The sequence below is a fragment of the Pelophylax lessonae genome, assembly GCF_965119305.1.
Source record: "Pelophylax lessonae genome assembly, chromosome: 10".
NCBI lineage: Eukaryota > Metazoa > Chordata > Amphibia > Anura > Ranidae > Pelophylax > Pelophylax lessonae.
Window position 1 is genome coordinate 1,624,520 of NC_138777.1, and position 20,072 is coordinate 1,644,591.

At 49.4% G+C, this 20,072-nt stretch overlaps 1 protein-coding gene and 1 long non-coding RNA gene across 9 annotated transcripts in view; both read left to right on the forward strand.

Annotated features, from left to right (window-relative positions):
- SOX6 (SRY-box transcription factor 6) overlaps positions 1-20,072 on the forward strand; it is a 548,208-nt gene that overhangs the window by 477,090 nt on the left and 51,046 nt on the right. For all 8 annotated transcript variants that reach the window (XM_082269784.1, XM_082269783.1, XM_082269788.1 and 5 more), the window contains 3 exons: positions 379-528; positions 16,019-16,199; positions 18,233-18,411. In XM_082269784.1, coding sequence (XP_082125910.1) covers positions 379-528; positions 16,019-16,199; positions 18,233-18,411 — 510 coding nt within the window. The remainder of the gene's footprint in view (positions 1-378; positions 529-16,018; positions 16,200-18,232; positions 18,412-20,072) is intronic.
- LOC309565057 overlaps positions 1-20,072 on the forward strand; it is a 654,865-nt gene that overhangs the window by 364,569 nt on the left and 270,224 nt on the right. The window lies entirely within an intron of this gene.

A 20,072-nucleotide genomic window follows, 5' to 3' on the forward strand; every position in this document is an offset into this window, starting at 1 on the left:
AGCCAGTACATAGGGCTGCAGGCTTACAGCACCGGGGGCCTGGGTGAGCCAGTACATAGCATTGCAGTCTTGCACCCCCGGGGTCCTGGGTGAGCCAGTACAAAGGGGTGCAGCCTTGCAGTGCTGGGGGCCTGGGTGGGCCAGGGATCAGATTGCTGTTGCAAAGCGAGTTCCAGCAGTTTTCAGTAACAATTGCTCATAGTTCAGGTGTATATGGCAGCATTGGACGGTAACTGGGACAATACGACATTATCAGCAATCAATACAACAATGTGTCACACAGGAAGAGCAGAAACCACACTGCGCAGAAATAGATGTGGGTGTCAATTGTAGAAATGATGATCAATCTGACATTCTTCTCATCTCTCTCCTCCGCAGCAACTCTATGCCGCTCAGCTCGCCAGCATGCAGGTCTCTCCCGGAGCCAAGATGTCCTCCACGCCACAGCCCCCCAATTCCACGGGACCCCTGTCGCCCACCGCCGTCAAGAGCGAGAAGAGGGGGAGCAGCCCCGTCACACAGGTCAAGGTAAAGTCTGCCGAACGCCATTCGCCATCAGATCATTGTCTGCGCAGTGATGTCAGATGGAGGCGGGTCACTAAGGGGTGGGTGTGCCAGGTGTAAGGTTCTGTTGGGGGAGGATAGTGAATGATAAATCAGATCTAGGTTTCCTTCTGGTTGCTCAGTCAGTAAAGCGCTCAGGTGTTTTTTTTTTTTGCATTAAATATAAAAATGATAAACTCCGGAATAATGGAGGACAAATCTCATAAACACGAGTGCAGCGCTAAGAGATCATCGTCCAAACAAAAAGGGGAAGTAAAATGAATCCAGAATCCCAGTGAGAAGTTACATAGTTACATAGTTACATAGTTAGTCAGGTTGAAAAAAGACAAAAGTCCATCCGGCTCAACCAATAAAAAACAAAAAACAGTAAAGCGCAGAGAAAAAAACTTTTTTTTTTCAATTGAAAAGCGATAATCCCTCTCCACACCCGCAGTGTTAAAAGCAAACTGCTTACCAGATATACCTGACCGCTGGATTACAGGTGGGCAAGTTGGGACGACGGTGACGTCATCACGTGAACGCATCTCTGATTGGTCCATTCACGAGAGAGTTCAGAGGGAGACCTGGAGAGACGCAGCATATACAGACTGTTTTGGGTCGGCATTCTATGTACACACCCCTGTGGGGGAGGTCCTAGGTCTAATTGCACCTGGATTAAGATGTCATTTTCACGTATATGAAGCAAGGGCTCAGACATGGTCTATAGCAGTGATGGGGAACCTTGGCACTCCAGATGTTTTGGAACTACATTTCCCATGATGCTCATGCACTCTGCATTGTAGCTGAGCATAATGGGAAATGTAATTCCAAAACATCTGGGGTGCCAAGGTTCTGGTCTATAGGCTCTGAGGAAGAGGTTAAGCCTCGAAACGTGTAAGCCTTTTCAAGCTTTAGCGAACGGTGCACCCTCTGGTTCTGATGCTGGCGGCAATATATCAATTTGATATAAATGTACCAAGAACTCGTTTGTGAGTATTTTCATACCTTTTATTTAATAAAACCTTTGTGGGAGATAATGCACTAGGGCCGGTGCGCCCTTGTGTTTGTTTTTGGATTTTGGATGAGCGCAGTTTATCTGGATGCTTTGCAATCTTCTTTTATTCCTATTAAACGGGTTTGTACTAGAGATTGACCGATTATTGGCAACACTTATATATCGAGGGCTGATATGCACTTTCCCCGATATATCGGAATCGGCCCCGGAGGTTACCGATATTGCCGATATTTCGGGAAAGTGCTGTACCAGAGTGATCCCTGCAGCTAGAGGGGTCACCCCGGTACCGGCGTCCATAGCCGATGGTCGGCCGTCTTGTAATGACAACCGATGTGGCTGAGAAGCCGCTTGGCTGTCATTACAAGGAGCAGGAGGGGACGTCCCCCCCCTCCCGCCGCCTTCCGCAGCTCTCCCAGGTCTCCCGTCCCACCGGGTACAGGGACAGGGTCAGGTACAAGGACAGGTACAGGGATAGGTACAGGGACAGGGAGAGGGTCAGGTACAAGGACAGGTACAGGGATAGGTACAGGGACAGGGAGAGGGTCAGGTACAAGGACAGGTACAGGGATAGGGAGAGGGTCAGGTACAGGGACAGGGTCAGGTACAGGGACAGGTACAGGGACAGGGTCAGGTACAAGGACAGGTACAGGGATAGGTACAGGGACAGGGAGAGGGTCAGGTACAGGGACAGGGAGAGGGTCAGGTACAGGGACAGGTACAGGGATAGGGAGAGGGTCAGCTACAGGGACAGGTACAGGGATATGTACAGGTACGTCGATTTTCGGGAAGTGGCTAGAATATATCAGTATGAATAGGAGATACATTGTTGTATTCTGTATATTCATTTCCATAGTCCATCTGGAATTGACATTTTCTGTTGAAATCTCTTTAGGGTTGTAAATCCCACTGGAGTGACTCAGTTGAGAGTCTGTGAGTGGGTAATAGTGAAGGGGGGGGAGGGGTAGGTTTGGAAGAGTTCTCTCCCGATGATTCCGGCTCAACTTGACAGAAGGGTGGCGGTGAGTGCTTGTGAGGTGAGTGAGGTAAAAGGAGCCCCCGATATCCAATAAAAAGCAAAGTGAAAGGTGAATTTGTAATCGTTTTATTGAAAATAGCAACACATGATCAAGCCAACGCGTTTCGGAGGAAGGGAGACTCTCCCTTCTTCAGGACTGTTGCTGAATGCTAATGGTGAGTGGGGATGTATCCCAAACTGGTGCATCTTTGACCTTCCTCTGTGAGATCAAACAGCAACTATTCCGATTTCTGTGTCACAGACGCACCCGTATGGAATACGTCCCCACTCACCATTAGCATACAGCAACAGCCCTGAAGAAGGTGGAGTCTCGGCTCCCCCGAAATGCATTGGCTCGATTATATTGTTGCTACTTTAAATAAAACAATTTCAAATTTGCCTTTCACTTTGTGTCTCATTGGATATCGGGAGCTCCTTTTACCTACCCTTACAATTTGCGGGTGATCCCCACACGAGGAAGGGGGCAGGTGATCCCCACACAGGGATGGTGGGGCCGGTGATCCCCACACGGGGAGGGGGGCCAGTAATCCCCACATGGGGAGGGGGGGGCAGGTGATCCCCACATGGGGAGGTGCAGAGTATCCGCATATGAGAGGGGGGTTTGCAGATGATCCCCACACATGGAGGGGGGCAGTGATCCCCACACGGGGAGGGGGGAAAGGTGATCCCCACATGGGGATGTGCAGGTGATCCCCACATGGGAGGGGAGTTTGCAGGTGATCCCCACATGGGAAGGGGGCAGGTGATCCCCACACGGGAGGGGGGTTTGCAGGTGATTCCCACATGGGGAGGGAGCAGGTGATCCCCACACGGGAGGGGGGTTTGCAGGTGATTCCCACATGGGGAGGGAGCAGGTGATCCCCACATGGGAAGGGGGCAGGTGATCCCCACACGGGAGGGGGGTTTGCAGGTGATTCCCACATGGGGAGGGAGCAGGTGATCCCCACATGGGAAGGGGGCAGGTGATCCCCACACGGGAGGGGGGTTTGCAGGTGATTCCCACATGGGGAGGGAGCAGGTGATCCCCACATGGGAAGGGGGCAGGTGATCCCCACATGGGAGGGGGATTTGCAGGTGATTGCCACATGGGGAGGGAGCAGGTGATCCCCACATGGGAAGGGGGCAGGTGATCCCCACACGGGAGGGGGGTTTGCAGGTGATTCCCACATGGGGAGGGAGCAGGTGATCCCCACATGGGAAGGGGGCAGGTGATCCCCACACGGGAGGGGGGTTTGCAGGTGATCCCCACATGGGGAGGGGGCAGGTGATCCCCACATGGGAAGGGGGCAGGTGATCCCCACACGGGAGGGGGGTTTGCAGGTGATCCCCACATGGGGAGGGGGCAGGTGATCCCCACACGGGAGGGGGGTTTGCAGGTGATCCCCACATGGGGAGGGGGCAGGTGATCCCCACATGGGAAGGGGGCAGGTGATCCCCACACGGGAGGGGGGTTTGCAGGTGATTCCCACATGGGGAGGGGGCAGGTGATCCCCACATGGGGAGGGGGCAGGTGATCCCCACATGGGAAGGGGGCAGGTGATCCCCACACGGGAGGGGGGTTTGCAGGTGATTCCCACATGGGGAGGGGGGCAGGTGATCCCCACATGGGAGGGGGGCAGGTGATCCCCACACAGGAGGGAGTTTGCAGGTGATCCCCACATGGGAAGGTTCAGGTGATCCCAACACGGGGTGAAAGTAAACTGTCCCCTGAAATGTAGCTGATCTCCCCTCTCCGGCTACACGGCGGCCGGCTGTCATCGGCGTGTTGCTGTAACGCGGTCCTGCGATTCTATAATATAATGCCCCGCCCTCGTCACATCTGCGTTCAGTTAGAGGAGACGCGGTATTAGAATATTAGAGAAGTAAAGGCAATAAGATGCTTTATTAAAAAGGAAACGGTTGCCATGGAGAAAGATGGTGGATTCGGTAACGGAACGTGTCGCAGACACGGCGGCGAGGACCTGCGAATGTCTCTAGGCGAGGCCGCGTACGGTGAGCCCCCCGCTCCGCCATCAGACCGCCATTTACAGGGCATGAAACGCTGACACCACGGAGAAGACTGCACAAAGGTGGAACGGCTCCAACACAAAGTTTTCCTTCAGTTCTGCGCCCGTTCCACCGCGCCGGCGAGAAAAAAAAAAAAAAAACGTAAATAACTGGAAGAGGGCAAAGAACATAAAACGTGTTTATACAGTTGTGCTGCCGAGCTTAATAACCGGAGTGGGAAGCGTTGCTGGCACAGAGCGCTCCGAGGTCGCAATCCCTGCGAAGAGCAAAAGAAAGGGCCTCCCCTCCCCCCCACCACCGCGTCATGGGGGCCATTTGTTCGGCTCTGACCATTACAGCGCATTTATAGCGAACGCACAAAGCAACGCGCGGAGGGTAAAAATGGGCATCTGGCCCTTTATATGGGAGCCGGTGGTTTGCACCTTTTCTGCCGCCTCAGCTGGTGTTGGGTGGGAGGAGTGCGGACACATGGCCAAACTCCTCCCACCTCCTCCATGGCGGAACATTCCCCTGACTCTGCGTTCCTGCGGTCTCCCATGAATAGTCAGCGAGCCGATTGGCGGGCCCAGAACCCAGATTGGTCAGCTGCATAGGTGGGAGACAAAGTCCAGTGTGGGGAGCGGAGAAACCGAGATAATGGAGGATCTCCATACATCGCATCCTCCATTGGAATTCATCTGTACTTACATTCAGCAGGCTTTTCACAGTGCTCCCAGCGGGACAGCAGCCTCTTGTTGTACTGTTAATGGGTTGGAGCATAGCTATATGTTCTCAGGTCCTCTGGTACAGAGACTGATGTGACTGTGGGGGAGGGGACATTAGAGTGTAAGCTCCTCTGATACAGAGACTGATGTGACTGTGGGGGAGGGGACATTAGAGTGTAAGCTCCTCTGGTACAGAGACTGATGTGACTGTGGGGGAGGGGGACATTAGAGTGTAAGCTCCTCTGGTACAGAGGCTGATGTGACTGTGGGGGAGGGGGCATTAGAGTGTAAGCTCCTCTGGTACAGAGACTGGTGGGAGGGGGGAGGGGACATTAGAGTGTAAGCTCCTCTGGTACAGAGACTGGTGGAAGGGGGGAGGGGACATTAGAGTGTAAGCTCCTCTGGTACACAGACTGACGTGACTGTGGGGGAGGGGACATTAGAGTGTAAGCTCCTCTGGTACAGAGACTGAAGGGGGGGGGCATTAGAGTGTAAGCTCCTTTGGTACACAGACTGACGTGACTGTGGGGGAGGGGACATTAGAGTGTAAGCTCCTCTGGTACAGAGACTGATGTGACCGTGGAGGAGGGGACATTAGAGTGTAAGCTCCTCTGATACAGAGACTGAAGGGGGGGGGGGCATTAGAGTGTAAGCTCCTCCGGTACAGAGACTGATGTGACTGTGGGGGAGGGGACATTAGAGTGTAAGCTCCTCTGGTACAGAGACTGATGTGACTGTGGGGGAGGGGACATTAGAGTGTAAGCTCCTCTGGTACAGAGACCGATGTGACTGTGGGGGAGGGGACATTAGAGTGTAAGCTCCTCTGGCACAGAGACTGATGTGACTGTGGGGGAGCGGACATTAGAGTGTAAGCTCCTCTGGTACTGAGACTGATGTGACTGTGGGGGAGGGGACATTAGAGTGTAAGCTCCTCTGGTGCAGAGACTGATGTGACTGTGGGGGAGGGGACATTAGAGTGTAAGCTCCTCTAGTACAGAGACTGATGTGACTGTGGGGGAGGGGGCATTAGAGTGTAAGCTCCTCCGGTACAGAGACTGATGGAAGGGGGGGGGGGACATTAGAGTGTAAGCTCCTCTGGTACAGAGACTGATGTGACTGTGGGGGAGGGGACATTAGAGTGTAAGCTCCTCTGGTACAGAGATTGATGTGACTGTGGGGGAGGGGACATTAGAGTGTAAGCTCCTCTGGCACAGAGACTGATGTGATTGTGGGGGAGGGGACATTAGAGTGTAAGCTCCTCTGGTACAGAGACTGGTGTGACTGTGGGAGAGGGGACATTAGAGTGTAAGCTCCTCTGGCACAGAGACTGATGTGATTGTGGGGGAGGGGACATTAGAGTGTAAGCTCCTCTGGTACATGATGTGATTGGCTCAGTGACCTCTGCGGTATATGTCAGTTCTATGTACATCCGTGTAGTAGCAGTACGGATGGCGCGTGTGCGCAGCGCTCTGCAGTGTCACATTGATATAATGGAAGCGTATTGTATCTTTCCACATGGAAAACATGGCTGGTGCGGCACACAGATTACCATCTGGCCAGACACATTTCTATGCCGCTACCATGTGCCAAAAAAGTAAATAAAACATTGTTTACCCTGGAAGAATCAAAATATGTATCTTTACTACTCTTATTTAACGGTAACCTAATATACGCGCAGCCTGTCGCTGTAAACACGAGTCGCGGAGCAGATGGTCCCGGGGTAATGACGATCCCTCCCATTCAGACGACGGTAACCTCTGCATTCCCCGTATTCTTATCGCTCAGAGTCGGAGTCTTCCCCGGCAGCCATGGGGGCTTTCCTCCGCACAGGAAGTGATGTCATCGAATCTCAGAACTGTCTGGAAGTTCTGAACACCGGTGGGCTCCGGCCAAGCAGAATCCAAACAAAACTGACAATACTTGGCTACATGAAAATGACCTCTAGCGAAAAAAATTATTTGAAATTGGTTTCCAGTGTGCAGGGAATACCAACAAATTAATTGAAACCTAACAGTGAGCTAACATGTTTCAGTCACTAGGAGCTGGAGGAGGAGGAGTCTAATTAGCTTACTAGAGGGGAAAGCACAGCAGTGTGGTAATGCTGATCCCGATGTCCAGTGGCTGGGCGTTGTGGATGACTGACAGCAGCTCAGCAAAGCCTAGGGGGGAGCAGGGAGGCCCTCCTGGTATGGGGGGGGGGGGGGTGACATTTGGTACCCCCAAAATTCATGGCGTTCAGATTTCACTCCGCTGACCTTCACTCCAGAACATATAAACCTCCCCATATCAGTTCAGTGCTCATCCAAAGGCCGTATTCCAGAAAACCATATTTTACAATGTATCAAAAACCCAGATCATCAATGGAGACTCCGAATTCACAGATTTCGGATTTATGTCTGGGGACCCCAAAAAGGTGTCTTTTTTTGGGGGGGGGGGGGACGAGATTATCTTACACAATGGTTTCAGATACAATCCATGTTTGGAGTTCTTCTTTAGCTTGGGCACATTTCATTAAAAATAGGGTGTAAGAAAAGGGAGCCCCATCTAGCAAAGCCAAATCCAATTCAGAATGGGGGGAGGGGGGGTACCATCATCCAGGTTTTATTGAAGGATTGATGGTGGAGACCAGGGCTGGGACAAGGGGTGGGCAGGAGGGGTGGCTGCCCTGGGCACTGTGGTATCATGTGAGGTGGGGGGGGGGGCACCGCAAGGAGATTGAGGGGAGAGGGGATTTGTGTTGGGAGGAGAAATTGTGGGGGGGGGCAGCAGGGGAGAATAATTGTGCTAGGAGGGGATTTTTTTGTGGGGGGGGGGGTTCTAGGAGTGTTGATATAGGGGGATTTGGGTTAGGGGGGATTTAGGGGATTTGTGCTAGAAGAGGTGATATGGTAGAGAGGGGGAGATTTGTGCTATGAGGGGAATTTTTTTTGGGGGGGGGGATGGGGAGATTTGTGCTAGTAGGGGACGATTGGGGGGTGTTTGTACTAGGGGGGGGGAATGGGGGTGCAGGATTTGTGCTAGCAGGGGTGATCCTTTTTGTGAGGGGGGCATTTGTGCTGGGGGGATGGAGGGGGCAAAGATTTGTGCCGGGAGGACGATTTCAGAAGGGCGTCGATTTGTACTAGTCTTAGGGAGAATCTATGCTTAGGAGGTAATCGGGAAGATTAGTGTCCATTTTTGCTGACACATAATGCTCAATACCTCTGGGGGGGGGGGGGGCGCAGTTTGGCATGTTTGCCCTGGGCTCTAGGTGACCTTGTCCCGGCACTGGTGGAGACCATTCCCCTACTGGTCTCCAGTAGACAGAAGAAATGGACTCTCTCGCTACCGCTTAGGCAAAATACACACAAAGTAAAATTCACATTTTTATTTATACAAAAAGATAAAAAGAGGAAATCCAAATACAGAGAGGAACAGAATTTCCATTGTTCATATCAAAGAACATACAGATAAAATACGATCGATCTGTACATATGTATCACTAATACCCAACTGGAGACAAGAGGTTTATCTTTTTGTATTAATAAAAATTAGAATTTTACTTTATGTTTGTTTAACCTAAGTGGTAGCGAGAGAGTCCATTTCTTCTGTCTATTGGGGACCAGTAGGGGAACGGTCCCCACCCTCAATCCCAGAAATGGGGTGTAGTTGCCCCTTAAATGGCAATTCTCTGGGTGAGGCAATGATTGGCCGGTGGGCTCGCCGCAGTTTTTACATTACACGCAGAATTTCAGTAACGTGTTCATGTGAATCCTGCCGGCACACAGAGGCTTCATGGGTAATTTGTGCCTCCTATAAACTTCACGAGCCGTACAGAAGATCCTTTACTTTCTCCTCGGTGATTGGAATCTTCCAGGTCTTGGAGCTCGTCTGCCATCGTCACCGTGAGTTCGCCAAACTCCGGCAAGCCGTGTCGGCACGTTTCATTGAGAAACGCATCATAACTTAATGCTAACCCTTCCTCGCTTTACTAAGATTTCCCAGAAGCCAACGGGACAGCGGGGTCCTGCCAGAAGAACAGACAGACCCGGGATTGAGGCGAGAGAAATGTGAATAAAGATACTTTGTATCTTGAAGGAAGGAAGAGAAATGTTCGGTGGAGTTGGATTTCTAGGTGTAATTAGGAGCCATTCTTGTAGAAGCGTAGAAAAATATTTAATCGGAACGCTTTTGTGTTCTGCTTTGTGGACATCCAAGGCATTTCTTCTCAGATGCCCCAACATGGAAGCGCCAACACCTTCATCCACTCACCATGGAATAGAATGTCGATTGCCCAAGAACAGGACAGGAGATGTGAACATTGAGGAACTACCATGTGATAGGCAGTGCAGTATGGTGAAGAATACATCGATATGATAAAACAACCTCCCAACAAATGAATGGCCCCACATAGGAGGAGAACTCTACAAGACTCAACAGTCTTCCTACACCCTACAGAAAAGGGACCTTCCTTCGAGGACAGTGAGGTCACCTTCTGGACAGGAAGGACATCAGATTCACAAGAGGCATGAAAGAGCCCATCTACATCAAAATAGAACAACCATCACTGAACAAGGGCGGGGGCCTATAACACCTTCTTACATATACCGTAGCAAGAAAAATTAGGTGAGCCCCTTGGAATTAGGAACTCCAGCCAAACTCCCCATCCCCCCCCCCACTTACCTGATGGTGGTATCTGCACATTTCAGATACTTACCCAGGAATTAGGAACTTCAGCCGACCTCCCCATCCCCCCCCCCCCACTTACCTGATGGTGGTATCTGCACATTTCAGATACTCACCCAGGAGTTAGGAACTCCAGCCGACCCACCCCCCCCCCAACTTACCTGGTGGAGATATCTACACATTTCAGATACTCACCCAGGAATTAGGAACTCCAGCCGACCCCCCCATCCCCCCCCCCCATGAGAGAGAGAGGGGGGGGTGAGAGAGAGAGCGAGAGGAGGGGTGAGAGAGAAGGGGGTGAGAGAGAGGGGGGAATGAGGGAGGCAGTTCTAGCAACCAGTGGCCAATAGAGTCTCAGGTGGAGGGGGGGCAACTTTTTTGCTGCCCCCCTGCAAAGTGTCGCCCTAGGCCTGGGCCTTGTTGGCCTAGGCCAAAATACAGAACTGGGTGTACAGGGGGTCACATGGCCCCCTTGAAGCATGGGGGCCAGTTCGCAATAGGTAAGAAGGCCTAATAGCTGGTTGAACCTCCTTTGGCAGCAATGACTTCAAGCAAACAATTTCAGTAGCTCTGGAATTTTTTCAACCATTCCTCTTTTCAAAGCTTCTTCATCTCCGATGCATTTGTAGGATGTCTGGTGTGAATGGCTCTCTTGAGGTCATTCCACGGCCTCTCCATGGTGTTAAGGTCTGGGCTCTGACTAAGCCACTCAGATCACATTTAATGGCAAATTACGGCAGAAAAAGCTGTTAAATCCAAGGAGCTCACATACTTTTTCTCACCTCTGTATATAAATGCCGATTTAAAAAGATGTGATGAGATGGATGTAACTAAAACAGGAAAAGGGGTTCCACATTTATATCCACTCAGGTAGCACCAACACCTTAATCCAATCACCATGGAATGTGTAGACAATATTTCCAGGAACAGGATGGTAGGTGTAAAAGTTGTGGAACCCCTCCTGTCCTAATAACATCAACCCATCCTTAGTGTCAAGACGTCTCTCTAGGAGTTATTCATTCTAATCATAGGTCTGAAGCTGTGAATTGTTGGCAAATCAGTGGGGTAGAGATGGTAAAATAGGATTATATGAGGAAGACAGATGGCGTTGAAGGCCCCAACACTTGTTCAATGATGGTGGTTTCCTTTCTACGCAGATGGCCTCTTTCGCACCTCTTGTGAACCAGTCCAGAATATGAACTCACTGTCCTCAGGGGAATATTCCTTTTCCTTAAGGGGTGGCTAGACTGCCGAGTCCTGACCTGTAGAATATGTCTTCTTATGTTGGGCCATTCATTTGTTGAGAGGTTGTGTCATCCCCCTAAAAGTCTTTGTATCCCTCACTATCATGGACTGCATATACCAAGTCCTTTACCCTGTGCTGGATCTTTGGGATGTCCATCTTCTGTCTCAGTGCTGGGTTGGAAGGACACACGGATAAGATGTTTGTTGAGATCCTTCTGGGTTTTTCCTGACACTCCAGATACATACAGGATGACTATATGATCACTTCCGGGGGTTCGGATTCTCCCCTCTTTCTTACATATGAAGCTGATGTTCCTTTCTGTAGTCTTTGGATTAAAACTCTTCACCGTATTATTCAACGAGGGTGGAGGAGGATCTTCTGGAGTTTCCTTGTGCCCGATGTCCATGTAGGAAGTAGGATTTGCAAATATCCTCGGGAATTGGTGTCGGCATTCCAGCGGCTGGCTTTTGGGTAGAGACTGTTAGATGTGTCGCTGTAAGCCGGAGCTAAAACCAACATGGCCTGGCTACAGAACCTGCATCACAGAGCTTGTCCTGGATTTCCAAATCTGAAGGACTTTTCTAAAGATTCTTCCCATCTGCACCTTTGAATTTGCTGTCTGATCATTTTTTGACTCGTGAAAGTTTACTAAAAATGCAACAAAGTATACTCTGTCTTAATAAGAATCAAATAAACGCTGACATAGTTGTACGCATTTCTCTGGTGTGACGGACATTGGGAAAGCAGTTCGGCGGCATTGCACCTCCGAGAATCCTTTGATAGCATCATACAGGTTGTGCCAACCGCGTTCTACGGTCGAACAATGGCAGACGTTCCACAAGTGTCATTCCTTTGGTTTGCCTTATTTACCTATGACTCCTTCTTCCCCGCGGCACTGCGTCACAAAGCGTGGGTGCGAAGCGTTGGCAGCGTTCCCATAGTGTAGCTGCGCCAAACATGAGTGATTCAGTGTTGCTCAGCGTCCGGCGGTCAGCGCGGCAGCAGATGGATGGCGCCCAAACTAAACTCTGCCTGGCTGAGACTTTCCTGCCGTAGTGAATGCGGAATTTGTTGGAGGCACGGAGGGCTGCGCTTTGTTTGCACGCTTCTCCGGTGACCGTGTGTCGGGATAGAAAAGTGCTGGGGGGGACCCCTAAAGAAACGGCGTTTTATGGCGATTTTATCCTCCCGTTACACCGGCTGGGCTGAAGGTATGATAACATTGACGGGGAAATCCGATCTTATCCGATACAAACAAGAAACTCAATCAAATAGAGGACATAATATTATAATTGTAACAATGTTTCCAATGACATCCACATAATAGACTATTGATTACTAAAGTAATAGATTGATAATGACTATAAATGTATAAAGCATAATATCTAAATATATATATATAAATTTCGTTCCACTTCATGATTGTCTCCCACTTGTTGTTGATTCTTCACAAAAAATTACAGTTTTATATCTTTATGTTTGAAGCCTGAAATGTGGCAAAAGGTCGCAAAGTTCAAGGGGGCCGAATACTTTCGCAAGGCACTGTATATAGAGAGCAATTCATACTATTCAAAATTAAGTGTATAGAACCAAAAAATCTTATAATTTGAAGATTACCAATCCATAAATGTGGCAGCTGCCTTAGTTTTCTTTTTCTTTTTTCCAAAGGCTTTTTTCCTTTGTTTTTCTCCGGTGATCCTGCCTGAAACACGCTTCCTATCCCAGGCTGCTGATGTCATTTTAGGGCATCTCACACTATGTGCGGCGACCGCATTGTAAAAGGTCTGTCACCACAGAGACACGAATATTTCCTGTGTGTCCCGTTCACACTGCAGCGCTGCGCTAAAATGAAGACACGCTGCATCTTATCGCAGTGCACCGCCCCCAATCGCACTGCAGTGTCAGGCAGCGCACTGCCCGCCCCCACATTGCAGTGTTCTAGGGTGACAATGCCCTGTTGGAGGAGCTGCCCACAGTGACAATGACGCTCTATTTATGGCGGGATTAATGGGTATTTTTCTGTACTTGCAGAAAATGTACTTAAAGAGGAACTTCGGTCTTTTAAAAAATAAATAAATATTAATCAAATAGATATTGGAGGACATACTATTATAAAATGCTAATTAGATCAATGTATCCAAATAAATAAAAATGATGGACTATTGATTACTAAAAAATACTAATAAAAAAAATAAATAAGTATCATAGGTGTGCGCAGCCTATTGCATTAGTGTGTGCACCCCAACGCCCAAACACATATCCCTGTGTATATACTGATGGTGTCAGTAGGGTAGAGATCGGTGTCTGAAGTTCTATTGTTATTTTTTATTCTTTTTTACAATTTTATTTTTTTTTGTTAGCACAGTTAGGGAGCTTTGGTGAAATATCAGGGGTCTAAACAGCGGGAATCTGCACCACAAGGGGTGATTAGGGTGTGCCCAGGCACACCTGGCACACCCTATGCGCACGCCTATGATAAGTATATAAAAGTCAGCAGCCAGCTACAAATACTGTATACAAAGGAAAAGAGGGAGAGCGCCTTCTAAGTGTAGCAACACGGCATGTTTATTAGTTAATTGGCCACTCACATGTGTATGTTAAGTAATCCCTCTTCATAATAAGACCACCACTGAATCCCCTGCCAATGGTATTGGTGCATCAGACCTGGTGCCAGCGCCTGGCTGGTCTCTCCACTATCTCAGGAACCACGCTGGAATTCAACGGTCCATTGAGCGGAAGTGACATCACAGTGGGAGAATGGCAGGGCGTGGCTACGCGTTTCAGAGCATGCACACTCTTTTTTTTAAGCTTGGGGGGTACCTACCCATTTGAGTGCCCCATTTATTTGTCCTATGTTACAAATATTGTAGCTGCTGACTTTTAAAAATCAGGTACTTGCCAATGCTGGGAGTCCAGCCCATTCTTTTTAGCACTCTGGGTCCCCTGGCTACAAAACCTGGAATACAGAGCTTGTCCTTAATTTACAGATCTCAAGGACTTAAAAGCTCATCGCATCCATAACAAAAATGCCATAATTTAATCTTCCCAATTGTCTTCGGTGTAAAATCTTGCCACAATTTTATTAGCACAAAAGCTTCTGATTTCACCCATTGCCAATTGTAAATCACCCAACAGGCTACAAAACCTGGATTACAGAGGTCCCCAGCACCGCCATCTTGGATATGGGAGCCAGCTGTGACTTCCTACCCAACAGGCTACAAAACCTGGATTACAGAGGTCCCCAGCACCGCCATCTTGGATATGGGAGCCAGCTGTGACTTCCTACCAAACAGGCTACAAAACCTGGATTACAGAGGTCCCCAGCACCGCCATCTTGGATATGGGAGCCAGCTGTGTCTTCCTACCCAACAGGCTACAAAACCTGGATTACAGAGGTCCCCAGCACCGTCATCTTGGATATTGGAGCCAGCTGTGTCTTCCTACCCAACATGCTACAAAACCTGGATTACAGAGGTCCCCAGCACCGCCATCTTGGATATGGGAGCCAGCTGTGACTTCCTACCCAACAGGCTACAAAACCTGGATTACAGAGGTCTCCAGCACTGCCATCTTGGATATGGGAGCCAGCTGTGACTTCCTACCCAACAGGCTACAAAACCTGGATTACAGAGGTCCCCAGCACCGCCATCTTGGATATGGGAGCCAGCTGTGACTTCCTACCCAACAGGCTACAAAACCTGGATTACAGAGGTCTCCAGCACTGCCATCTTGGATATGGGAGCCAGCTGTGACTTCCTACCCAACAGGCTACAAAACCTGGATTACAGAGGTCTCCAGCACCGCCATCTTGGATATGGGAGCCAGCTGTGTCTTCCTACCCAACATGCTACAAAACCTGGATTACAGAGGTCCCCAGCACCGCCATCTTGGATATGGGAGCCAGCTGTGACTTCCTACCCAACAGGCTACAAAACCTGGATTACAGAGGTCTCCAGCACTGCCATCTTGGATATGGGAGCCAGCTGTGACTTCCTACCCAACAGGCTACAAAACCTGGATTACAGAGGTCCCCAGCACCGCCATCTTGGATATGGGAGCCAGCTGTGACTTCCTAAAGAACCACAGCCGGCTCTCCACTGTGAAAGCATGATATTTTGTGGTGCTCTGTGACTGGTCCTGAAGCCTCCTGAGATGTGTGATTTGTCCCAAGAGGCTGCGAGAGGGGAGAGGCCCCCCCTGGGGGGCGGGGCAAGCATCGTCATCCTCGCCTAGACAAGGATGCACATTGTGAGAAGCTCACAGTGTGCAGTGAAATCAGAGGAAGCCATTGCAGTCCAGGAGAGGAGCCGCTACACCTGTGCTAGACTGATGGGGAGGCCGGAGGGAGGATTTTGGGTGGAGCTGTGAGAATCAGCACTTCATATAATAAGGGGAACCATCATTTGGACCCCACATGTAGAACATTCTGTGTCTGTATCTGCCGAGTCGCTCTCGTTCTCCGCCGTCTCTCTCTCTCCTCTCGCCTGGAATTTAAATAATTCTTTGTAAATGCCCCGGGTTAATTTAAATCTCGGAAAACACATTAAGAAGTGAACTGCCATGTGCTGTAATTCAGATTTTAATTTGCCGAGCAGCGCGCGTGTTGATGTAAATAGGAAGAATTAATGAGCGTTTGTTAGGGGGGCTTCCTCGAGTGCGCCAATAATTAGCTCCCTTTGTTATTACGATGGCAGATAGCGGCATTGTCTGGGAGGTGTAAAACATCCGCCTTGTCTTAAGTGCTAATGTGGCCCATTTATCTTCCTCTAATCATTGTTTATGTGAAATTTTCTCCCCCGCAGGACGAGGCCGCCCAACCGCTCAACTTGTCGGCGCGACCGAAGACGGCCGAGCCCGTGAAGTCGCCCACGTCTCCCCCGCAGAACCTCTTCATGCCCAGTAAGACCAGCCCAGTGAGCCTCTCCAGCAAGAGCGGGATTCCCAGTCCAATCAGTGGAGTTCTGGGCCGGGGCTCCTCCTTAGGTGAGTGGAACAGGTGCTCTTTACTGGCGTCCAGATCTCCAGGAAAGACTGGAGGGATGTGAGAGACCTTAGACTCAATTCACAAAGCTTTACCACAGAGGTAGTGAGCTTTATTTTTCACATGTGACTGTCGTTCTCATTCTATTGGACTCTGCTGAAAATAACTGTCACTTTTTGAAAATAAGGATCCTTATCCTGGTGTGTTAGCTTTGTGAAATGAGCCATATATCTGTATCTATATACTTGGTTCTAACAGCCCATTTCAGGGCAGTCAATTCCAGATTAGGGCCCAGACTTCAAACAGCCCTCAGCTGTCCAATTAAAGTGAATAAGCTGAGGCCTGCAAATCTCTAAGCAGCCTGTGAACATTTTGGAATGTTTGCAGTAGCCAGTCCTGTAACAAGTACTTTGCCTTAGCGCTGCTGATTTCAGAGAAGGGCTCAGAGACCTCATACTGCCTTTGACCCTTCTATGGGTGCTGCTGAGCTGAGGGCTATTCTTTACTGTACAGCCTCCATGTGTAAGTGGGAGAAGTTTAACTCTTTTATCTAGGACTCATCAAAGTGAAGAAATGTGAAAAGAGGAAGTTCAGTCATTATCTATAGCTGAGAGAATAAATCTTGTAAAGAAAATAGGTTATACACCGGAAGCCCAGGAATCTATAGAATGCGTACACAATGTTGTACAAAACTAGTGTTTATCATTGGATTCATTTCTGCCATAATTGTGGCCTACACGCTTATTAGCCATTTTAGGCTAGTTCAGGCTCATTGGAGACCATCTACAGTGATCTTCAAGGATATTACTAAACAGAGAACCATAGACATGCAGGAAGAGAGTTGTATAGATTGGGCAGTAGATGAGGGAGTGAGGGCTGTAGACAAGCCAAAAAGAGGGCCATAGACAAGGCAGAGAGAGGGTCATAGACAAGGCCATAGGAGAGGTAAGGAGAAGGCCATAGGAAAGGTAAGGAGAAGGCCATAGGAAAGGTAAGGAGAAGGCCATAGGAGAGGCAAGGAGAGGGCCATAGGTGATGCAGGGAGAGGGCCATAGTTGATGCAGAGAGAGGGCCATAGATGAGACAGAGAGGGGGCCGTAGACAAGACAGAGAGAGGGCCTGTAGATGAGGCAGAGAGAGTACCATAGACAAGGCAGAGAGGGGGCTGTAGATGAGGCAGAGAGAGGGCCATAGACAAGACAGAGAGGAGGCCATAGACGAGGCAGAGAGAGGGCTGTAGACAAGGTAGAGAGGGGCCGTAGACGAGGCAGAGAGAGGGCCGTAGACAAGGCAGAGAGGGGGCCATAGACAAGGCAGAGAGGGGGCTGTAGATGAGGCAGAGAGGGGGCCGTAGACGAGGCAAGGAGGGGTCTGTAGGCAAGGCAAGAAAAGGGCCATAGACAAGGCAGGAAGAGGGGGGCCAAAGATGAGGCAGGGAAGAGGGCCGTATACAAGGCAGGGAAGGGGCTGTAGGGAAAAGGGCCATAGACAAGGCAGAGAAGAGGGCCGTATACAAGGCAGGGAAGGGGCCGTAGACAAGCACGGTCATCATCTTATACAATAAAGGGCATATTGTTAGTTGGCCTCTGATAAACAACTCATTCTATTTTTATCCTTTCCGCATCCAAAAATGATTCCTTGGTATGAGCTGATTCACTTTCCCGGCCTGAGCAGCAAAACAGAGCGCCCTTCATAGGGGTGAGGAATCTGACACACTGGAGTCTGAGAGACACACAAGGGATGGGGGTGGGGGGGGATGTACTGCAGCGCATAGAAGTGCCCTATACAGAGTGCTCACTAACGAAGATGATCATTTTGACAAAGTTGTCAAACTTCCTTTTAATTTACATTTCGAGATATTTGTGGGGGAATTACCATTCAAGATGTAATAGTCTGGTTGAAAAAATAGTCTTTTTTTTGCGTAGACTTATCAGCTTGCCACTGGGATTGGTCAATGTGGACGACGCCCAGCTTCCTGTCCTATATAACGTAACATTACTTTTGCTCTTGTTGATGCCATTTGTTGTCCCGGCAGATATCCTGTCCAGTCTGAACTCTCCATCGCTGTTTGGGGACCAGGATACGGTCATGAAGGCCATACAAGAGGCGAGGAAGATGAGGGAGCAGATCCAGCGGGAGCAGCACCAACCACACGGCTTAGATGGGAAGATCCCGCTGAACAATCTGGGTCTGAACAACTGCCGGAGTGACAAGGTAATCTTGCGGTGTGTCTATGATGAATGGTTGTGGTCAGGCCAGTGTAATCCATCTAGTTGGCTGCACCGAACATTCTAATTAAGGAGGAAACATTCTTCATCTGTCTCAATTGGAACCCATGCAGCAATATGGTCATTGGATTTGATGTGCCATTGAAACTCTTTGGCAACCACCAAACACTGAAATATCAGTTGGGGATAGAGTGACCCTTTAAATATATAACAGCTCCCTGTACTGGAAAAAACTGAAGCATTACGTTATTAAATTTTGCACCAGCCGTGCTTGGCATTGTTCTTGCCCCGACCTGAATCCCACCGACGTCTCGTTATGGTCTGCTTTTGTCTGAATCTCAGTTTGCACCCATTGTTTGAACCAAATGCCCCTCTTAACCTCACCTGGTGCTCCTATTAATTGAACAAAGAGCGTAACCTTGAGCGAGGAGTGGGGGAGGTGCCGGCGTGTTACAGAATCCTTCCTATTCTTGTGCTGAGCAGGGAGAATGTTCTTCTATGGCTGACTCAGAAGTGGTGATGTGCGATGAGATCCCGATATTCTGTCTTCCTTCCAGACATGTGGACACCTCTGACGGAAGGGATGAGGCCGTCTGTGGTATATGACTCATCCTTGAGTAGAATGAAGACAATGTTCCTCAAGTTTGGTTAGCATGGAGCGTGACCCCTTTCCATCTTGTTGTAATCTGTCTGGCTCCTCTCACAACCTACCTAACCCTAAGGTGTGGTGGGCGGTGGAGCCACATGAGGCGCTATCCACAGGCAGCCTGTAGGTTACACTAGAAAATGCAGGTAGGGCAGCGACGTGCAAATATGTTATAGCTGGTGGGCGGGGCAGACAGAAAATTTGAGTAACGATGGTGGGCGCTCACAGCCACAAGACCCGGGGCACCTGGCAATAGATGTGGGGCACGTGCCCGAGGTGTTCAGTGCTGGCAGTAATTGGCCACATTCAACTGGACTTATTTTATTATGATGAGGACATTTTGTAGTTTTTCCAAACCACCCTAATGGCCCATGATGTCCATAGTGAAGAGTTGTATGTGAGTTGTGTGACATCTTATTGGCCGATTATAGTGACACATTTCTTCACATTGATACAAAGAACATTGAGATACAATGTGTCAATGGTCATCAAAAGAGTCATTTCCACCTTCAGTCAACTGACAACTTCCCTCAACATACTGAACTGCCAACTTTCTGATACTCCTCAACATACTGAACTGCCAACTTTCCGATACCCTCAACATACTGAACTGACAACTTTCCGATACCCTCAACATACTGAACTGACAACTTTCCGATACCCTCAACATACTGAACTGACAACTTTCCGATACCCTCAACATACTGAACTGACAACTTTCCGATACCCTCAACATACTGAACTGACAACTTTCCGATACTCCTCAACATACTGAATGCAAGTTTGGGCTTCCACTTTTTAGCACATGGACAAGTCCGGCAAAGGTGAAAGGGACCCCCAGGGGCCATTGACAGCCCGTAAACACCTTAATCGCTTGTCTACCAAGATACATTAATCAACATGGTAGACAAGTGGTCAAATCCAGCTCACAGCCGCAGCTCGGTTTCCGGCTTTAAGAGCCAGCGAAGGACTTCCCGATAAAAGTTCCCGATAGTCAGGTG